This window comes from Brienomyrus brachyistius, chromosome 7 (assembly GCF_023856365.1).
Source record: "Brienomyrus brachyistius isolate T26 chromosome 7, BBRACH_0.4, whole genome shotgun sequence".
Taxonomy (NCBI): domain Eukaryota; kingdom Metazoa; phylum Chordata; class Actinopteri; order Osteoglossiformes; family Mormyridae; genus Brienomyrus; species Brienomyrus brachyistius.
Genome location: NC_064539.1, coordinates 12610103 through 12627756, shown reverse-complemented (window position 1 = coordinate 12627756; position 17654 = coordinate 12610103). Strand labels below are relative to the sequence as shown.

The following is a 17654-nucleotide window of genomic DNA, read 5'->3' as shown; positions in this document are numbered from 1 at the left end:
ACTTTCTGTAATAGTGACAATAAAGATCTTATATTTCAGTATGGAACAGTTACAAAACAACATTGAGTGAAATAGCAAAACCAAACAATTCAGAAAACCACAGCTGGTAAAGGGTCATAGATGTTTCTTGAAATCCAGTCAATACACGTTAGATCAAAGCTGAGACAGCCATCTTAACCTAACGTAATCAATTCCCCAGAATTTCCCCAAAAAGCATGTTCTATTCACAGGATTGACAATACTCTTTGATACGCACTTAAAACGAATTTATATATTGTCATATCAATTTGCTTTAAGGTAGACCATGTGCTTCTTGTAACATGCAAGACATGCCGATGTAATCAGAACTGCGCAATGCACCTCTAAGCTTCTTGCACAAAACATAAAGGAACTTCAGCAACACCATTACCAGCTCAAATGTAACAACCTAGGAGGCTTATTTTATTAGCGCTTTGATAAAAGCTGGGAACGGTCTTTCGTTGTAATTTTTTTTTGGTAAAGCAGAATTACATTTACCACAATTTAAACATCAGTCAAAGCAATGTATTATCCAACACTGGTCACTATGGGTTGAGGGGGTCTTCATTAAACACTACATTTACAATGCATAAATGATGTGCAAAATTGATATGCAGTTCCATCATCAGGTACATGCGTAAAGGAAAAAAATTCTTCCCATTGTAATGCAGTAGTACACTTCCACAGTGACCGCATGAAAGGCATAAAGGTCTATACAAAACACTAAAGTGGCATGCAACTGCCACAAATTCACAACTGCATTGTCATTTGATTTAGATACGATAAAGCATTTAAATCAAGGTTTAAAATTATTACAAATGCCTAAATAAAAGAAAATACATAATGTGTGGGGCATGCACTGATGACAAAGGGTTAATTAAATTGTTGAATAAACATTAAACTATTCAAAAAATGAGTGACCATTGAAAATTTAATACAATGCCACAAGAATCTGCAAAAGCATGACAATCTGGCATGAGCTCTTTACATGAACACATTCCAAGTCCAGCCTTAGCACAAGACATTAGCCATACAGGGTTTGCATTATTCTATTTGAATGAACTCAACTCAAATAACACCACTTAGAAAAGATATCTATGGTCCTAGACTGTGCTTTATTTAGGCTGGACAATCTCCAACCGCCTAAATGTAACTAGTTTAAAATGATATGCTTGTGAGCACCTAGATGGCATGTTCCTCTCAATGAATACCTAGAACAGCAGATTCATATATTAATCTAGTTTTTATTTTGGGTGTTACAATGTCCTTTGACAGACTAGCAGAGCATAGGAAGCTATAATAATTATAAATATTCAACTTCAGACACTGACAGGGAAACCTGCTTTTTCTTTGATGACCACAGGCCTGGCCGACTAGTTCACTCTGAAGCCAAGCAGTACAGCACAGCACAGACATTTAGGACATCAGTAATACCCAGTTTAGCAGCAGTCTGACAACTGCTTTTAAAATTATAGGAAAAACTGAGGTTAGACCAACTACACTAAAGAGGGTCACAAAACTAAATTTGGGAAAAAAAATAAAAAACAAATGGGTATGTATACAACATTTTATATTAGTGTTTAATAGCATCGGTGGTGTGGGAATGCCTAGTAGCTATCATAATCTTTCTTGTCCTTCTTCCCTTCGCCCTCAAAGCCGTCGACTCCATCACTGTTGTCCCTCCGCCTCTTGCGGTTGTTGCGGACGTTGAAGCGCGGATTCATCTGAGGAAGGGGGTCCATACCCAGAACCTTGTGGATCTGGCGAAAGGCAAGAAGCCTCAGGGCGAACTGCAGAAAGGTGATGACATGGGGGTAAGTCACACAAAAGAGAGCTGAGGGTTTCACATAAAAGTAATACCTGAAAAAAGGGGCAGGAGAAAAAAAGTAAAAGCAGCACAAGAGCAGCCCCTGCTGGAAGGCAAAACCTGGCCATGGAACGAGAGGGTTTGAATATAACCCCTATAATAGGACACAGCATCCAATTTCTTAACTTACAAGTATGTAAAACATCCAATCCATGTAAAATACTCCTGAAGGGCAGAGACTTTCAAGCCAAAACACTCAACTAGATAAACTGACCCTATCAACCAGAAGTGAGTAGTTCAGGTCGAGAAATTACAAAATCCAGACCAAGATTTTGTTTCAACAGTACTCAACTGATTGGTTAAAACAAAACCTTGGTCTGGATTCATCTTTTTCTGGACCTGAACAATGTCCAGAAACAAAGTATGTAGAGGAATCTGGGGCACCTGTGCGCTGGAAGTAATGTCCTCCCTTTGCTGTTCAGACATGGTGGTCAGGGTGTCTGTGGCGTTCTTCTCACAGGGGTCTATCAATCCTGGACCACCTATTCACAGACGTCCACATCTGTTAGTCTCCCAGTGGTGCATATGTAAAACTTAAAGAGCATCTTATCCTTTCCCACAGTTACAGGAATGCATAATTTCTCATTCTGACCAAACTTTTTCACACTACTCGGTTACTTCCCAGCTAACGTTCTAATTTCACCATGTTTATGCATGATGGTTATATAGGTCAGTTACAGGGCAGTCAGCTTCCAATTCCACCATGAAGACAAACGCTGTCCATCCTGTGTGAAATCCCTAAGGAAATGTGGGCCATTTTAGAAAGGTCATCAATTTTAAGCAGTCCATTCATCATGTCTTACCTGATAGTAGTATCCCAGAGGAAATACATTCAAAGACTCTCCGCAGTGCATCTCCAGGACTCAAGGGCCCAGATGCACTGCTTATAGCCTTCTCAACAAGCAGCTCCATTGCCTGAGGGGAGGGGCAAGTCATGTTAACATCATAATTCACTGGAAATTCAGGGTTCAGCTATAGTGCCGGGTGTGTTCTCTTAAAATAAAAGTTTTTCCGGCATAAGATAAAAATGCAGGAAATTCAATGTTGTTATATACTGTGTTCTATGGGGAAAAAAAGTAAAAAAAAAAAAAAAAAAAATCCTTTAGTAGGTCATGGTAGGTGTGAATTCCCCCTGGGACCAATATATGAAAGTATATATATTATCATACAATACATCAGAAATGAAGAGTAGCTACAGGTTAAACAGGAAAAACACCAGACCTTCCAGAGAATAATAATATTACAAGAGACTAAACTGACGGAACTGAAACACACATGTGAAGCAAGACCTATGAACCCCGATATAAATACAATGCAGAATTACTGACATGTCTACATGAGTTTTAGAGAACTTTAAAATACATTCATACATATAAATTTTACTGAATGCACATGCAGGGAACGTCATATTTTTAAAAACTTGGAAAGAAGATGCAAATCAGACTCAGGCCGGCAGAGGAGGACTGTAAAGACAGAACCTCCCAGAGGTAAAGCACAATGGCAGCTCCTACTCACCCAGCTGGGAAAGGCAGACCAAGTGGGCACACGCTGACAGAGATCACGCAGAATGCGAATAATAATCACGCAGGATTGAAGTCCATTTGCTCTAGCCTTAAGTGCAATGAAGTCAAATTTAGTTAGTGACAGGGCGAAACAACACTGACATGTACTGGAATGGGCTTCCGGAGAGGTGCAACACTACTGTTCACAATGGAAGCTTGTGATTGGTTCAGGTTATATGGCATTACTTATGGTCAGCTGCCATTCACAGCAGTATTTTACCTCATAGTTAGTATGAGTTCAAAGTTTGCAAGATGCACAAGGGAGCCCTAGTCATCTTGTAAACCTTGACCTCGGTTTTAAATCGTTCACAAACGAGTACTTGGAATTACATAGGCTCAGAAGGAAAGCACAGGGACTGAAGGCAAGGAAATCTGCTTTACTTTACTGTGATACTTGCACAAGTAAACTAATCAGATGTTCCTTTTCTCACAATCCCTATTAAAAATAAATCACAAAAAAAGTACAAAGCTCAACATGAAAGCTCTTATAGACGACATACATGTCAAGTTACTCTGCAGCCTTATGGAGTAGAGATTTAAAACTAATGACTGGATTATATGGGTGTAGCTATTAGATCCAAAATGCAAGGATGCCTCGACACATTGATATGAACAGCAAAAAAATTGTGTAGAAAAAGGCAACTGAAAATAACTTTCTAGTTAGAGTTCACATTTTTCAGGCTAATACACAATTACAGTAGGCATCCTTGATTTATTTTACAATTTGTATAAACTGCTTACAAAATGAAATAAAAAAATAAATCTCATAAGGCTACAATAAGAAAGTAAAATGATGTTCCGAACCTGGAACCACTTAGCGTGGCGGAGAGCAGCCAGAGCGTCAAGGCATTTTTGCCTGTCCAAGACGTCCGCTGGGTCTTTCACCAAACCCGAGGTTATATCTAAAAATGGATCGAATTGTCAAAGGGTGGTGAGGAATGGGTGTTTGACCAGGTCAGCAAGCCGCGTTCTCAGAAATAAACACATTGCCACACATACCAAGCATACCCAGCTATACATACATGATTCAACCCTGAAACACCTGCTTTGATTTTGTATTCAACATCACGATTCAATTTGATATGTATTTAGTCACGTCTTTTCCAGACTTTAGTGAATGATTCATTTTTCTTTCTGATGCTCAGCTTTGAATAAACTCCTACATGGTTTCCAAGCAAAACAAACGATGCATGTTTAAAATGGTCTTACGTAATATGGATTTGCGAAGATGTCAAAAGACTTTAAAAGATTTTAAAACGCTTGGTTTACTTAATAGTGTCTAGTTGATCATTTAAGAACATTTTAGGTCAGCATAGCTAAAACGGAAATCCTAAAATGTGAAATCAAAACCTCAGGTGTTGCTGAAGGCAACGTTACTCAGAGGAGCTTCATTGGCACTAGCTAATTTGTATGGATTATGGTCAAAGCATGAACATAAAATAAAAATGAGGAAAACAGCTTGGACCCCAATGGAAGGCAGGTGTGGCAAAGTGTTTGGGGAAAACCTTGGTCAAAAATCCTTCCGAAGGCGTGGCAGCAGCCTCTGATGGGAGACAAGTAGTTGAAGATGATGCAAGAAGGCTTTGGACTGGATTCATAAAGCTACGGATACAGGAAGACAGCAGCTCTTGCTGGAAAGAAGGGGACAAGCTCCCAGCAACGGTTAGGACATCACTGCATGCATACCTCTCATCAGCTGGTTTTTAAACTCCACAGTCATTCTGCACAGATGGCCATAAACCCAGGTTCAACCAAAGATTCCGTTCACAAAGCCTTCCTCCCTGAAGCTTACGGATACTCCCCCAAGGACACCCAACAGGCAAGATGACGTCGCAGCCGCTTTGCTTCCCAAGGGTCTGACTGGCTTCGAGTTTTTTTTTGGGTTTATAATGCTTGTTCATTTCAACAGCATTTTCTTCTTCCACCTACAAGACTGTTAGCAAGCTTTTCACTTTTCAATCCACAAAACACTAACTGGAAAAGCAAGGCATACAAAAATGGGTAATTATTATTGAAAAAGATTAAGGCAATGGCAAATAGCTCCTGTTGTTTTGTTTCCTAGGAGAGCACTACCAGGATACTTCCCAAGTCACTTATGACAGAAACTTTACCCTGGTTTAGACACAATGCCATTTCCTTGTTGACTAGTCTGATCATAACGTTTGGTGATGTTAAGTAAATTGGCATTAAATCACTGGAATATTCATTAAATGTCGAACAAAACTACACTTTACCTGACCTTGCAGCCACAAATGAAAAAGTTTGGCTGTAATCAAAAAATTACAGCAATCCCATGATTTACGGTAATTCAGTTTACATTTTTTCACTGGGACAATTCTGATAAGATAATTTCAATTTCCAAATCATTATTATATTATGGTTTCAGCCAAACATATGTAAAAATTATTATGCACCACTCTACAGCACAATAATTGTGAACAATAAAATTTCAAATTGTTCATTGTTACTGAACTTTTTTCCCCATTCACCTAATGATGTTTGCAGAAAATTGTTCGGTGCATTTGAGTTGGGCTGGAAATACATTATATTTTTCCCCACTGAAAAGAAAGGAACTAGTTTCATTTTACATTTTTTTGCAATAAATTAGCAACGTAAATCGAGGGCAGGCTGCAATAATATACACATAGCACTAAAGAGATATTTTTTTTTAATCATTTCAAATCATTATAGAATTTCTATGGTAACTGAAATCCAAATGGCCCTGTCTAAGAGAAAATGTGCTTTCCTCATTTGAAGTTTAAATCCCTTCTCAAAGTGAGATGATTCTTTACCACCTAAATGGAGGTGAGAAAGAAGAAACTGTGGATTGAAGAGCTGACATTTATGGTGTAGAGGTGGAAGAATGAAAATGCATGTACACTATATATATATAAAGTGTGAATAAATATATAGCAACTAATTATAGCAACAAGTATACATTTATTCTGTGAAGGGCACTGCTAAACCCAAACTTTAAGATTCCATGCTGAATAACTGATATGGTCACTTATGTGCCAACTCATGGTTCCCTTAAGACCAAATTATTTTATACAATTAACTGCACACGATACAGCAAGCACGGGTGCCATTAAAGCCCATTTAATGCGTGTTAAATACAATAATGAAACTGGATGAGGGCTTGAAATAAGTGAAATTAAAAAAAAAAAAAAAAAAAACTTAATTCTTAAAGCACAGAATATAAATTGGCCCCATGTATGGTATGATGAGCTTTACCATGACATCCAGATTGCATGTAACATGTATTTAAAGTTAATGTCTTAAAGGAAGACAAATATGGCAGCACTGTAATTAACCATATCAAGACACCCATAACAGACGTATGGCCACAGAAGAGCCCTTAACTACAGAGAGGTCATAGTTTTTCAGAAACTGACAACTGCAGCAAGGATACAGGTTTTGCCTATAAACAGTGAGATCGGAGATATGTACTTCACTGGACTGAATAGTAAATATGGCCCATCCAAATGACTTGACCACTGATGCCCATTGTGCATTTACTCCAACAAAAAATAGTTTTAGCTGAATAGGTCTGAGGTTTGATCTGGGAGAGTACATATATTCCCTCAGGGGAGCACTTTCATCTCGGCACAAGGGACCACAAAAAGGTGAGTCTCTCACCAGACAAAACAGATTTGTTTCCTGTGGGGATTTTCCTTTGAGGCAGAGTGACTTTCATCTGTTCCCTATGATATATAGAGTCCTTTTGTGCTTTACAAAGCGGTCCAGCATTTTTAAGGCATCTGTAATGAACCAAGGTTCAAAAAGTCACACCGCAGGACTGTTTGAAATGGAGGATCCGTTTGTCATTCAGCTCAGCGAAATTAGAATTTAAATGAGACACAGGAAACAAAAGTGAATCTTACCTGGGGTCCTAACTAGGATTACACAATGCAAACACTGATCATGCTTGTTGGATCACTTTTTTTTTTGTTGAAAAGCTAAGAGCATTGGCAAGTGTTACAGAGAAAGAGGGAGTGAGAGAGAGAGAGAGAGAGAGAGAGAGAGAGAGAGAGAGAGAGAGAGAGAGAGCGCGCGTGTGTACACCCTAGAGCTTCTCTGCTGGCACACGAGGAGCTGAAGCTATACCGAAATGTTAGCTATGTGATGAACATTTGCAAATCAAAGGAAAGGAAACATGGGGCATCTGTGCAAATTAATTCTATCAGAACGTATGGCAGACTTTAGATGCTACTGGTCGATTTCATTCAAGACATGAGAAGCAGTGGTTATGCAACCCATCAGTGGAGCTGAACTTATCATGATGTCCCCCCCAGCCTGTGGCCACCAACGCATATGGCTTCAGAATAAAACCTGCTTTGCCTTCAAAACTATTCACCTCGGCATTTAAAAGAAATTAAATCCTGGTGGCTTATAGCAGCACCACTGCTGAGATCCTAGACTGCGACCTATGAGATGCTGCATATCTTGCAGGTCAGTTTTACATCTCCAAATGAGCTTGCCTAGAATTAATGTTTTATAATCCCAAGGATAATACATATTTTATATTCCAGGACTTTTGAAGGCATGAGAAGCTGAAATTAACTAAATGGAAAAATGGCTGATGGGGAAAAAAGAAAAAGTTGTATGATTATGTCACCGCCCTCCCTTTTTGGGCTATATTATAACCCCTCCCCCCCCCCCCCCAAACAGTTACTGCCTGTTCGGTGCCAGCAAATTGGCTCATCGGGTATTTTTTAAAAACGAACACTTAGAAGTTAATTCCTTGAAGGTGATAAACAGAGCAACGCCATTTCCAACCTCCATCCCGAGCATTCTCCTCACGGATGATTGGCGAGGTCAGCGTGATGGTCACCTCCATCTTCGGCTCGTCACAGGAAGTCAGGATGATGGCCGCCTCCTGGATAGACGCCTCCACTTCATACTTCTCTGGCGTTACCAGCTTTAGGGAGGATTTAAAAAGGGATGACGAGTGGCATCCTGGTCAATTTCAGCATCTAACTTATGACCCAAATCTACATCTTTCTATTTTGCTAAATGTATCACATTTTCTACAATTCAAATCATACACCAGAAACACATTTTCCACCTCAGGCTCAAGATCATCACACATTTTCTTTTAGTAGTAAATCACCGTGAGCTGCTTAGGGAGGTGCTCCACTATGCAAGTTAAGAGGCTCTTGGTGGGCTTTTCAGAGCAGAGGAGGACCAGGTTGACATTCTTGTCTCCACGAAGCAGAAGGCCTTTTGCCAGGACTCCCACTCTCATCACCCCCTTCAGAGCCCTAGGACAGCACAACACAAGCAAGGATCAAGGTGCAAACATGGCTAGGGTACGCTTCCAGTGAGGAACCAGGAACAGCAGCAATATAGTTCCAGGAACTAGAGCCTGTTAAGAACCAGATAACACTGTAGTGCAAAATGCAACAGGGCAGTACTGGATGTGGAGAAAGAGCATATCAAAATAATGGTCAGATGATGAGGGTCGACAATAGGACAAGATTTACAGAGGTAAGTCCTTTGGCTGATATACTGAGATATTTTGTTAGATTATACTAAATAACAAACTGCAGTGACCACCTCAATATCAGTCATTGCTGACTTGAGTGAGAACCCGGAAAAAAGTGAATTTTAACAGCATGGCAGCCTTGATAAATACCCAAGACACTAAGCAAAATATACACTCTGATTGCTATCGTTTATCTAGTATAAATGGCACTAGTAAGAAAATTATTCTCACCAGTGTCCTAAGGGAATTACTCACAGAAACATGCAACAAAGCTGGACCAGTATTACTCCAAACACTCTCTCTTTGAGATTCGATATCTTTCAGCCATTTCGTGGTTGGCACACAAATGCCCCTGATTTTTCTTGTTGCCACTGGGTGACTCACCTGTCCTTCTGGACATCCTTCTTATCATTGTCTTCTTCCTTACTCTTGTCCTGATCGGTGATGATGTCAGAGACCAGTTTCAGTGCCCGCTCTGTGATGGACACAATCTTTTGGATGGACTGTAGCTCCTCCTCTACAGGATAGATGGCTGCATGCTTAGTCATCACATAGCGGTCATCCGAGGAGTCCGGTCGACGGGGGGGCTGAAAGACACGTTGGATCATACAGCTTCGTCCAGACGAGGAACTGATTATACAATTGCGGGGATCACTGAAACAGAGCATACTGAAAAAATCGTTTGAGACTTCAGTTCCGGCTCCTGCAGAATTATACTAAGTGGCCCAACTATTCGTGCAATACTCTGAGATACAATATTGTGCAATAGTCAGCCAAAGGAAATGTTTAAGTCAGTCTGGGTAGTAAAAGTAAAAAAAAAAATATATGCACAATATCCACACGTTACCGACATCTTGTTGGAAGGATAAAAGCAAGGGCACAGTAGGGGCATGGATTCCCTGGCAGATTCAGGGGGCCGAGTACGTTACAGGGGCCTATGAATACGTAAAATATGTTAAATTTGGCAGAGGGGCCAAAGGTTTCCAAGTATGCCCCTGGCTTCAGATCCCAAAATTCTCCTTAGGGGCACCTCAGCTATTCCACGTATTCCTTCAATTTCACCACAAGCTCAATTAGGTATCAATTATCCAAAAACGGCGTGCTGGTGGTCACGTAAAAAAAAAAAATGAAAAACTGCATATTGGTATATTGACTGATTGCTGCAAATATTGGGGTGGCTTCAGAAGAGGTTTTGAGATGACGATACATTCTGGAAATACATAAAATGGTAGTGTTGAACCAGGATGAAGATAATTTTCTCTGACTTTTGCATAGTACTAGCATATTCTAGAAAGTGAACCACCAAGCCTCTTATCATTTGGTCATATAACATTCAGTGTCTCACTGCATACCGCCTTCCTGCCCTGTACGCTGACCCCAAGCCCAGGAGTACTGACCACTGGTCCTGGCGGCTGGGGGATGGGTAAGCCGGGCCTGACTCCCAGCAGGCCAGGGGGTCCGGGTGGGCCCTGGGGGTAGCCTCCATCTGGAATCCTGCGCCGCTCATCCCAGTGGTGCTGCTCTTCCTCCATGCGTCTCCAGTACATGTCTTCCTCATAGCGCCTGGAAAAACCATCACATTTTTTAAAGCATTATGGAACCACTACCGCCTTGGGGGGGGGGGGGGATCACTGGCAAACCAGAAACTTTACATACATTCAAATACAATAGTAAGATGGCAGGGAAAAAATTGCACACACACACAACAGAAATGTGAGCATCCCTAGGCTAATGGCTAAGTCACTGGAGGGCAGGGGCCATATTTACCATGAGACCCAGAAGCCACAACTGACATCGCATTGGAGGGATTACAGAACAAATCTGGGACTGTTTAGTGAATGAAGAGGCAGCAGCCAATCCAAGTCAAGAGGATGTCGGAGTCACTGGCTGGAATATCTAACATTCAAGAGGTGTTCCGCAAGCTGGACTTGCATCTAATACCAAGCCTGCCACCTTCACCTCATCTCCATCCTCCAGCGCTCCTCTTCCTCGCGCCTCCGCCAGTACTCCTCCTTCTGCATCTGTTTCCTCATCTTCTCCTCCTGAATCTTCCTCGCACGGATGCTAGGCTTCACCTCCACCTGCAGATCTGGGTTTACTTTTTTCTGGACAGGAGACGAAATATTAAATAAAAATTGAGAACTCAATGCAGTCACACGGTTTAAAATTTAAAGACGTCTTCAACAAGCTGTTAAGCGCGCAAATGTCAACGTGCAGTTAAATACAAATTACACAACGGCACACATCTCACACTAAAAATAGTTTGCGTTTCCTGTTATTTGGCACTTTACAGATAATTTCCATAATATCCCCAGACTTTCCTCCACAATCCACTTAGCAGCTGCTTTCACATGCCATTCAGTTTCCTCTGGCTTCCTTTTCACGGGCAAGTGCAATAACCGCTGAATCCTCACTGCCACTGTGACTAGCGTTCACCGCAGCCACACTTACACAGTACATCACACCATGGTTAACGAAGCGAAAGCATCGTTTGTAAGTGTGACGTAACACACCGGTAAAAGTTCCCAGGTTTCTGAGTTACCCCAGCGTCATCCGTACTACTTGGGCGCACTGACCTTGTACTGAAGGCGGTGTCTCCTTCCCTTTAAATGCATCTCCTTAGCATTTGGGTCATTAAAGCTGCATTCGCACAGCTTGCAGTGGAAGCGGATCACTTTTCCTTCATCGTTGCGTACCTGAAATGCAGAGCAAAATTTTTAAAACCTGACAGAACAAACCTGACACGATTGCCTCCCAATATTATAAACATTTATGGTTGTGCTCAATGGCCAGGGAAATGACGCTACAGCTCAGGGATGCCATAAACAGACCGCTACAAAAGCAGACTAATATAAGCATAATGACCTCCATAAATGAGATTCCTACACGCTGCACAGACAGCATGAATATCCAGTTTATATCTGGCATGTCCTCCAGGAGGTTAATGTTACCTCTTCCACATAATCGTGACCCACTGGCTGGACGTCGCTCTGCAGGGCTGCCAGGGCAGACTGGGCCCCCAGCATCTCCGCCGCCGTCTCCACTTTCACCTCCGGCGTTGGCGCTGCCAGCACTGGCTGCGCTGCCTTCGCCAGCTCGCTTTTGGCTTCGTCCATCTTCACCGTGGCGGTTTGGAGTTTATTTCCACCTGCATCATAAGTCGATAAAACCGGTGATTATAAACAGCGCTGCAATCGTTCCCGCTTCTCGATGATACCCGGGGCAGACCGTTGCGCAGTTCCGCATTTCAGCCTGCACATGCAGAACAGCATCTGTGATACTATTGGACCACCTGTACCAGAAGACTAACTGCTGATGTTAAGCTCCTTTTCAAAAACAAATCAGTTGTAGTCAAAGTATCTAAAACTGAACTGAGTCCTGAACGCAATTTCTGTTTGTTTTTTTTGTTTTTTTTTTTAAACCAGAGGTACAAAGACTATACCAGCACCCTCTCAATTATAAGGCTGACTCACCAACGAAGTTGATTTTGGGTGTGTTGACCTTCTTGACTACGGTGGCATTTGCAGGTAAAGTGATGGGGGCGGGGCCCTTGGCCGGAGTGGTCGGTGTTCCGGTGCCGCCCATGATGCTGACAGGCTTCAGGAACGAAGACGCAGGGGTGACTAAACTGCTGCTGCTGCTGCTGGTCACACTGCTCACGGTGGAACTGGGCGGCTTACTGGGGGCCACTGTGGTGGCCGCCGACGTCTGTGTCACAACACTGGGCTCAGTGGAAGGAATGGGCTTGCCAAGCTTTGTGTGAAGCTTCACTACCTGTAAAATCGGGGGGGGGGGGGGGGGGGGGGCAAATCGGCTTGTAAAGGGGCTCGGCCACGCTACCTTTTAGCATGTGACACAGAAGCCATGGTTACGGAAGTTCCAGCGCTACCTTCTGGTGCTTGGCCCCGCGGATGTGAGCCGCATAGGCGTCCGCCCCGGTGCAGGAGACGTCGCACAGCTCACAGCGTAGCTGGTTCTGGGTGCCACGCGCGGGTCCGTTTCCTCCAGCACCTCCAGCGCTGCTGCTCTGAGACACCTTCAGCGCCGCCTCCTTCTTCTTATGCTTCTGACCTTCCAGGTGCTCCTTGTACGTCTGAAGTTCAGACACACAGAGTGACACCGTTTAGTTTACTGTTTAATTTAGAGTAGATAAAGATGGCAGCCCTCGTGATGAATAGTGAGCCTGTTGTGAAAACATCCATTTTAGCAAGGGAGGAAGGTCACAAAAAAGGAATGCTCCTCATCGTGCAAGACCATGTCATCTGTAGCGTCGTCATGGGATTCTGCAGCACCTGCGGTCCTGCACAGCTGATCTTGCAGACGTCGCAGTAGTGGATCTGTGGTGGCTTTGGCGGCTGTTTGGGCTTCAGCTGCTTGTTCTGGAAGGGTGGTTTCTTGGTGAAGGTGCTGCCCGTCCAGGCCGCTGTGGCTGCCACCGCTGCCACTGCCTGTTTCTGCTGCTGCTGCTGGTAGTAGGAAGAGGCGGCCGAGTAGACAGCAGCCTCGTAGCCGGAGTACGACGTGCCTGAAGTTGGGCGGCAGAGATGGACAGTTCAGTTCCAGAAAGCAGGAATTCCAGACCAAGACGTGGTTTGACCAAGATTTCAATTTAAAGGACCTGGATTTCCCTAAAGCACCAAGGTCTTGCTGTGTGTTGATTGGTCAGTGTCCTGTAATCATCCATGTGCCACTAATTTTAATGCGAAACAGCCCGATGAGTCTTATAATCAAGGAAACAAACCAGTCAAAGCATAAGAAAAATGTAACTATTACCCAAGCACAGGAGCCTTTCAGTTTTAAAGTTTTTAAATCCTGAAGTAGCTCAAAGTGACTTCCCCGACACGGATTATCTGGTCACTGCATAATACCCCAGTAATAACGTAATACTAGCATATCATCTGAAAATGCTGATGAAGGTAGAACGACTTGCTACTACGATATAACCTCAACAATGCCTGTCACACACTCTGGACAAATAATTAACCAGCAAGTACAACTACCAAGCACCTGAGGACGGCAGACATGTGCTTTTGGGGAAGACAGCCCAGAAACGCTCACCGGAGTATGTGACAGCAGTGGTACTGTAGGTGGGGCTCTGGGAGTAGGACGGCACCACTGTCGCCGCCGCCGCCGCTGGCTGCACCGTAGACGAGACGGGGTAGATGGAGAAGGTGGATGTGGCAGGACTGGGGATGGCTGGCTTTATGGCAGTGACCTGACGGGTTTGCTGGGTCTGCGTGTATTGTGTGGCCCCCTGGCTGTAACCAGTTTTGGGAGCTAAAGCAAATCAAATGAGAAAACGCTGAAACACACTAGACCAATGTACAGGAAACTAATTGAGATCACTTTTCAGTAGTATTTTGCAAATTCAAACACACACACACACACATAGAGTACATATAGCCCCTATGCTTGTAGGTCTTGTGGGTTGCACTGCAGTCCTGAAGCCATGCAATATCATTCCACAGGATCCAAGGATACAGATGGAATGACAAAACTTATTTTAACCTGTGTTACTACACCAGAAACCCTAAGAGAAGTAATGCTGTCAGAAAACATATTACTGGCAGAGTGAGTCAGTGATTTAAAAATATTTCAGCTTAAAAATTGATATAATCCAATACAGATACAGCATTAACGCAGAATTTGTCTTGAGGTCAATAAATACAAAACTTTACCCCATACATTTGAGCTTAAACCGCAAGAAACACATGCAGTCCAGTCAAACTAGCATCACTACCCAGACAAATGCTGCAAACACACGGCCGCGATAAGAACACATGCCGCTTATACGTTAATAAGTCTGCTCGTTTTTCCAGAGCTTGCATAAGAATCATCGCGCACATAGGGAAAGGGGCACTGACTTTGCAGACCCTCCCTCCAAGTCGGTTCTCAGGTGCGTCACAAGCATACCTGTCTGATAGTAGGTTTCGGCTACAGTGGGTTGTGGCTGAGCGGTGGCAGCCGCCACAGCTGCTGTAGCGGCAGGCTGCTGGTAGTACTGTTTACCATCATAAGCTACAGCCGGTGCTGTGGACCGCACGTACGAATAGGAGTCCTACAATCAAAGGAAGCACAGCCTTGTACAGGACACTGACACCGCAATTCAACATATGCACTATTAATAGAGACAGCATGCGTTCAAAGGGAGGGCTTGGCTTCCTGCCAGTCCAATAGACTATACAGTTTTTAATTGGAGGATGGACAGAAGGAAAAAGAAAGACTGGCAGTTTCACAGGCTAAGCCAAGCACAGCCACCATGGAGAAACTGCATTTCCAGCAACAGAAAGGGAGCAAGATGTATTGGTATAGCAACGTTCGTTTAGGTGACATTTAGCACAATACAATATGTGGGTATCATTTGCTCAAATTTGAACCAGCAGGCAGAGCACAAACACAAAAGGCAGGGCGTTCAGGGGCAGATGCCTTTCTCTGCATGCAGATTAGTAACAGGATACCTGGTAGTTCTGCGAGGTGACGGGAGGGGGTGGAGGGGGGGCGTCCGGCTGCCTCTGTGCGTAGCTGTAGTCGGTGGCCGCGTGAGCTGGCTGGTAACCCCCATAGGCTGCGGCCGTGGCAGCTGCCGCCACGGCGACCGGAGCAGGCCGGGCCACAGCTACGGTGGCAGCAGTGGGCGCGTAGGCGGCCGCCACAGTGTGAGCTGCCACCGGGGCCTGGTGGATGGTGTAGCTGGCCACCGTGGTGGGGTGCGTGTAAGCTATCCCAGCGGCTGGCTGCTGACTGTCAGGTCAGGAGAGCAGGGTTCACAAAGCGAGGCAAACGATGATGTCAAAATACAAAATTCAACGTGAACATAATCCTTTGATTTTTACCAAAAGGGCTTTCAGCGGAAAACCACATCTTATTTTGTAATATCGATCTTGCGGGAAACAACTTTCATTCCCATTGCAGAACACAACTAATATATGGATTGCATTTACTTATTTAGCAGATACTTTTAATAATAATTAGCATGACCTGTCATTTCAGAATTTCATGTTTTCTAGTAAAAGGTAAAATGACAAAGCCAGAGCAGAATATATGATCACAACATCAGTGAAAAGGATTCTGCCCAACCCACTGCGAGGACAAGAGTCATGAAAAGCAACTTCCCAGTCTAAATAACATTACTGTATTTTAGTTGCCAATTCAAGTGCACCAAAAATTTTATTACAATTACAAAAACAGGAGAATCGCTTTGGGAAAAAAAGTGGTGTATTTGTTTTCGCAGTAGTGCTACAAACTGGATTCTGTTGTAGCGTAATTAATTAAAAAGCTTTTACCGTTTCTTACACATTCTGAAAGGTGATATTATATCACGCAACACACAAACGTTTTAAGATCAAGGTTAGTTAAAAGTACTTTAAAAACGAGGCTACACACACCCACACACACATATACAGGATATACCAGCGTCACATCTGAAAGCGCCATTTAAGGATGTAACGGAGGAAGAATACATATGAAATATGAAAAATACATGTCATTTTGCAGCCTCTAACATTAAAAAGGCATACAACCGAGTCGCGGATTACTGTCATAATGCGACATTTCATCGCACCCACGCTGCCCACGGAAAGCGAGGACCTCGGACCCCAGTAGGGTGACATCGCGGTCATCGGGCGGCTCAAACAACTCGCTACTTATTTTTTTTTAAAGGGGGGTTGTATTTAATGATCGCTTTCTGACTGGAAATGAATTGTTGCACGGCGAGCACACACTGCATTTCAAACCCAGTCGCTTTATGAAATAATCCTACACACATACACAAAGTCGACTTGAATACATACACACGAAGAATACCTAAATCTGCTAGATACTGTCGTACCCTTTCACTAGTCTCCCAGGCAAAAACCCAGAGAATCCGTGAACAGGCGTTTAATCAAAATACACATATGTGTCGTTAACTTTGTGCTTTACGAGTTACCAACAGAAACCGACCTTATTAACGTCTAGGGTTACACAGCCTATACGGGAAATGTCTGTGCTATGAAATAGTTACCGTAAGCCTGGGTGGATATTTCATATTTTTAGTAATATTATGCAAGTAAGCCATGTGCAATTATTCTTGAAGGTCTTCTTAAAACAGCCACTTAAATGCATACCGGCCATTACAAACAGCCTCACGCTGCTGCATAGTTGCACAGCATAACAAATCATTCACATGCCCCCTACTCTTCCTCTCTGGCGCCCCCTCCCTCCCCCCTTCAGTCCTCCCCCCTCCGATGAACAACAACTGCAGTAGCTAGCTAGCTAGCAGGGGGCTAACCGCAATTCCTTAGCCTAAGCAGAAACACCGGCCCAAGCTTAGCGATGCCCGGCTGCACCATACCTGTACTGAGCGGCGGCACCACCATGGGCAAATCCAAAGTAGTTGCCGGTGGCCATTTTGGCATCTTCACCTAGCCGGCTGGGCACTGCAGAGAGACAGAGACATGGAGGATGAACGTTCGTCGTTTACCGTGTAAACCGCCGCACCTCGCACAATACTGGATGCGGTACATTCGCTCAGATGAAGCGCCCAAAACCAGATCATTCTCCGTATAATAATCTCAGATATCGTTAGTGATACTCTAGAACTCCATCGCGCTCTAAAACATATTTTTGTTCTTATTTTCTCACCATAGGTGAAGGATACTACTGGGCATATGGGAATCATTGGGTTCCTGTTCTCTGACGAACTCTGACTCCTCACCCTTCCAATTTATATTAGAAGGTC

The 17654-nt window shown here is 43.4% G+C and overlaps 1 protein-coding gene across 2 annotated transcripts; it reads right to left on the bottom strand.

The window, feature by feature from the left end:
• Positions 1–413: 413 nt before the first annotated feature.
• On the bottom strand, positions 414–17654 carry zfr (zinc finger RNA binding protein). Of its 2 annotated transcripts, XM_049019123.1 has the most exons (20): positions 17558–17654; positions 17268–17352; positions 15394–15676; positions 14849–14993; positions 13994–14212; positions 13228–13460; positions 12825–13028; positions 12409–12709; positions 11887–12083; positions 11512–11631; positions 10895–11040; positions 10333–10498; positions 9320–9522; positions 8561–8711; positions 8227–8368; positions 4252–4349; positions 3401–3496; positions 2689–2800; positions 2270–2367; positions 414–1808 (listed from the first exon to the last, which is right to left on the bottom strand). In XM_049019123.1, the coding sequence occupies exons 1-20, from the start codon at positions 17592–17594 to the stop codon at positions 1626–1628; spliced, it is 3219 nt and encodes a 1072-aa protein (XP_048875080.1). In that variant the 5' UTR covers positions 17595–17654; the 3' UTR covers positions 414–1625. The 2 variants fall into 2 exon arrangements, 1 of the variants encoding a protein (XP_048875080.1); XR_007398797.1 differs by lacking the exons at positions 414–1808; positions 2270–2367; positions 4252–4349 and having other exon boundaries at positions 2779–2800.

What these genes read in the sequence shown, in the direction of transcription:
- zfr (XM_049019123.1), bottom strand. Translation starts at nt 17,594, where the DNA reads ATGATTCCCATATGCCCAGTAGTATCCTTCACCTATG. An exon ending in AGTAGTATCCTTCACCTATG is followed by an intron (nt 17,353 to 17,557) that starts GTGAGAAAATAA and finishes GTCTCTCTGCAG; the next exon opens with TGCCCAGCCGGCTAGGTGAA. An exon ending in CGAAACCTACTATCAGACAG is followed by an intron (nt 14,213 to 14,848) that starts GTATGCTTGTGA and finishes GATTTGCTTTAG; the next exon opens with CTCCCAAAACTGGTTACAGC.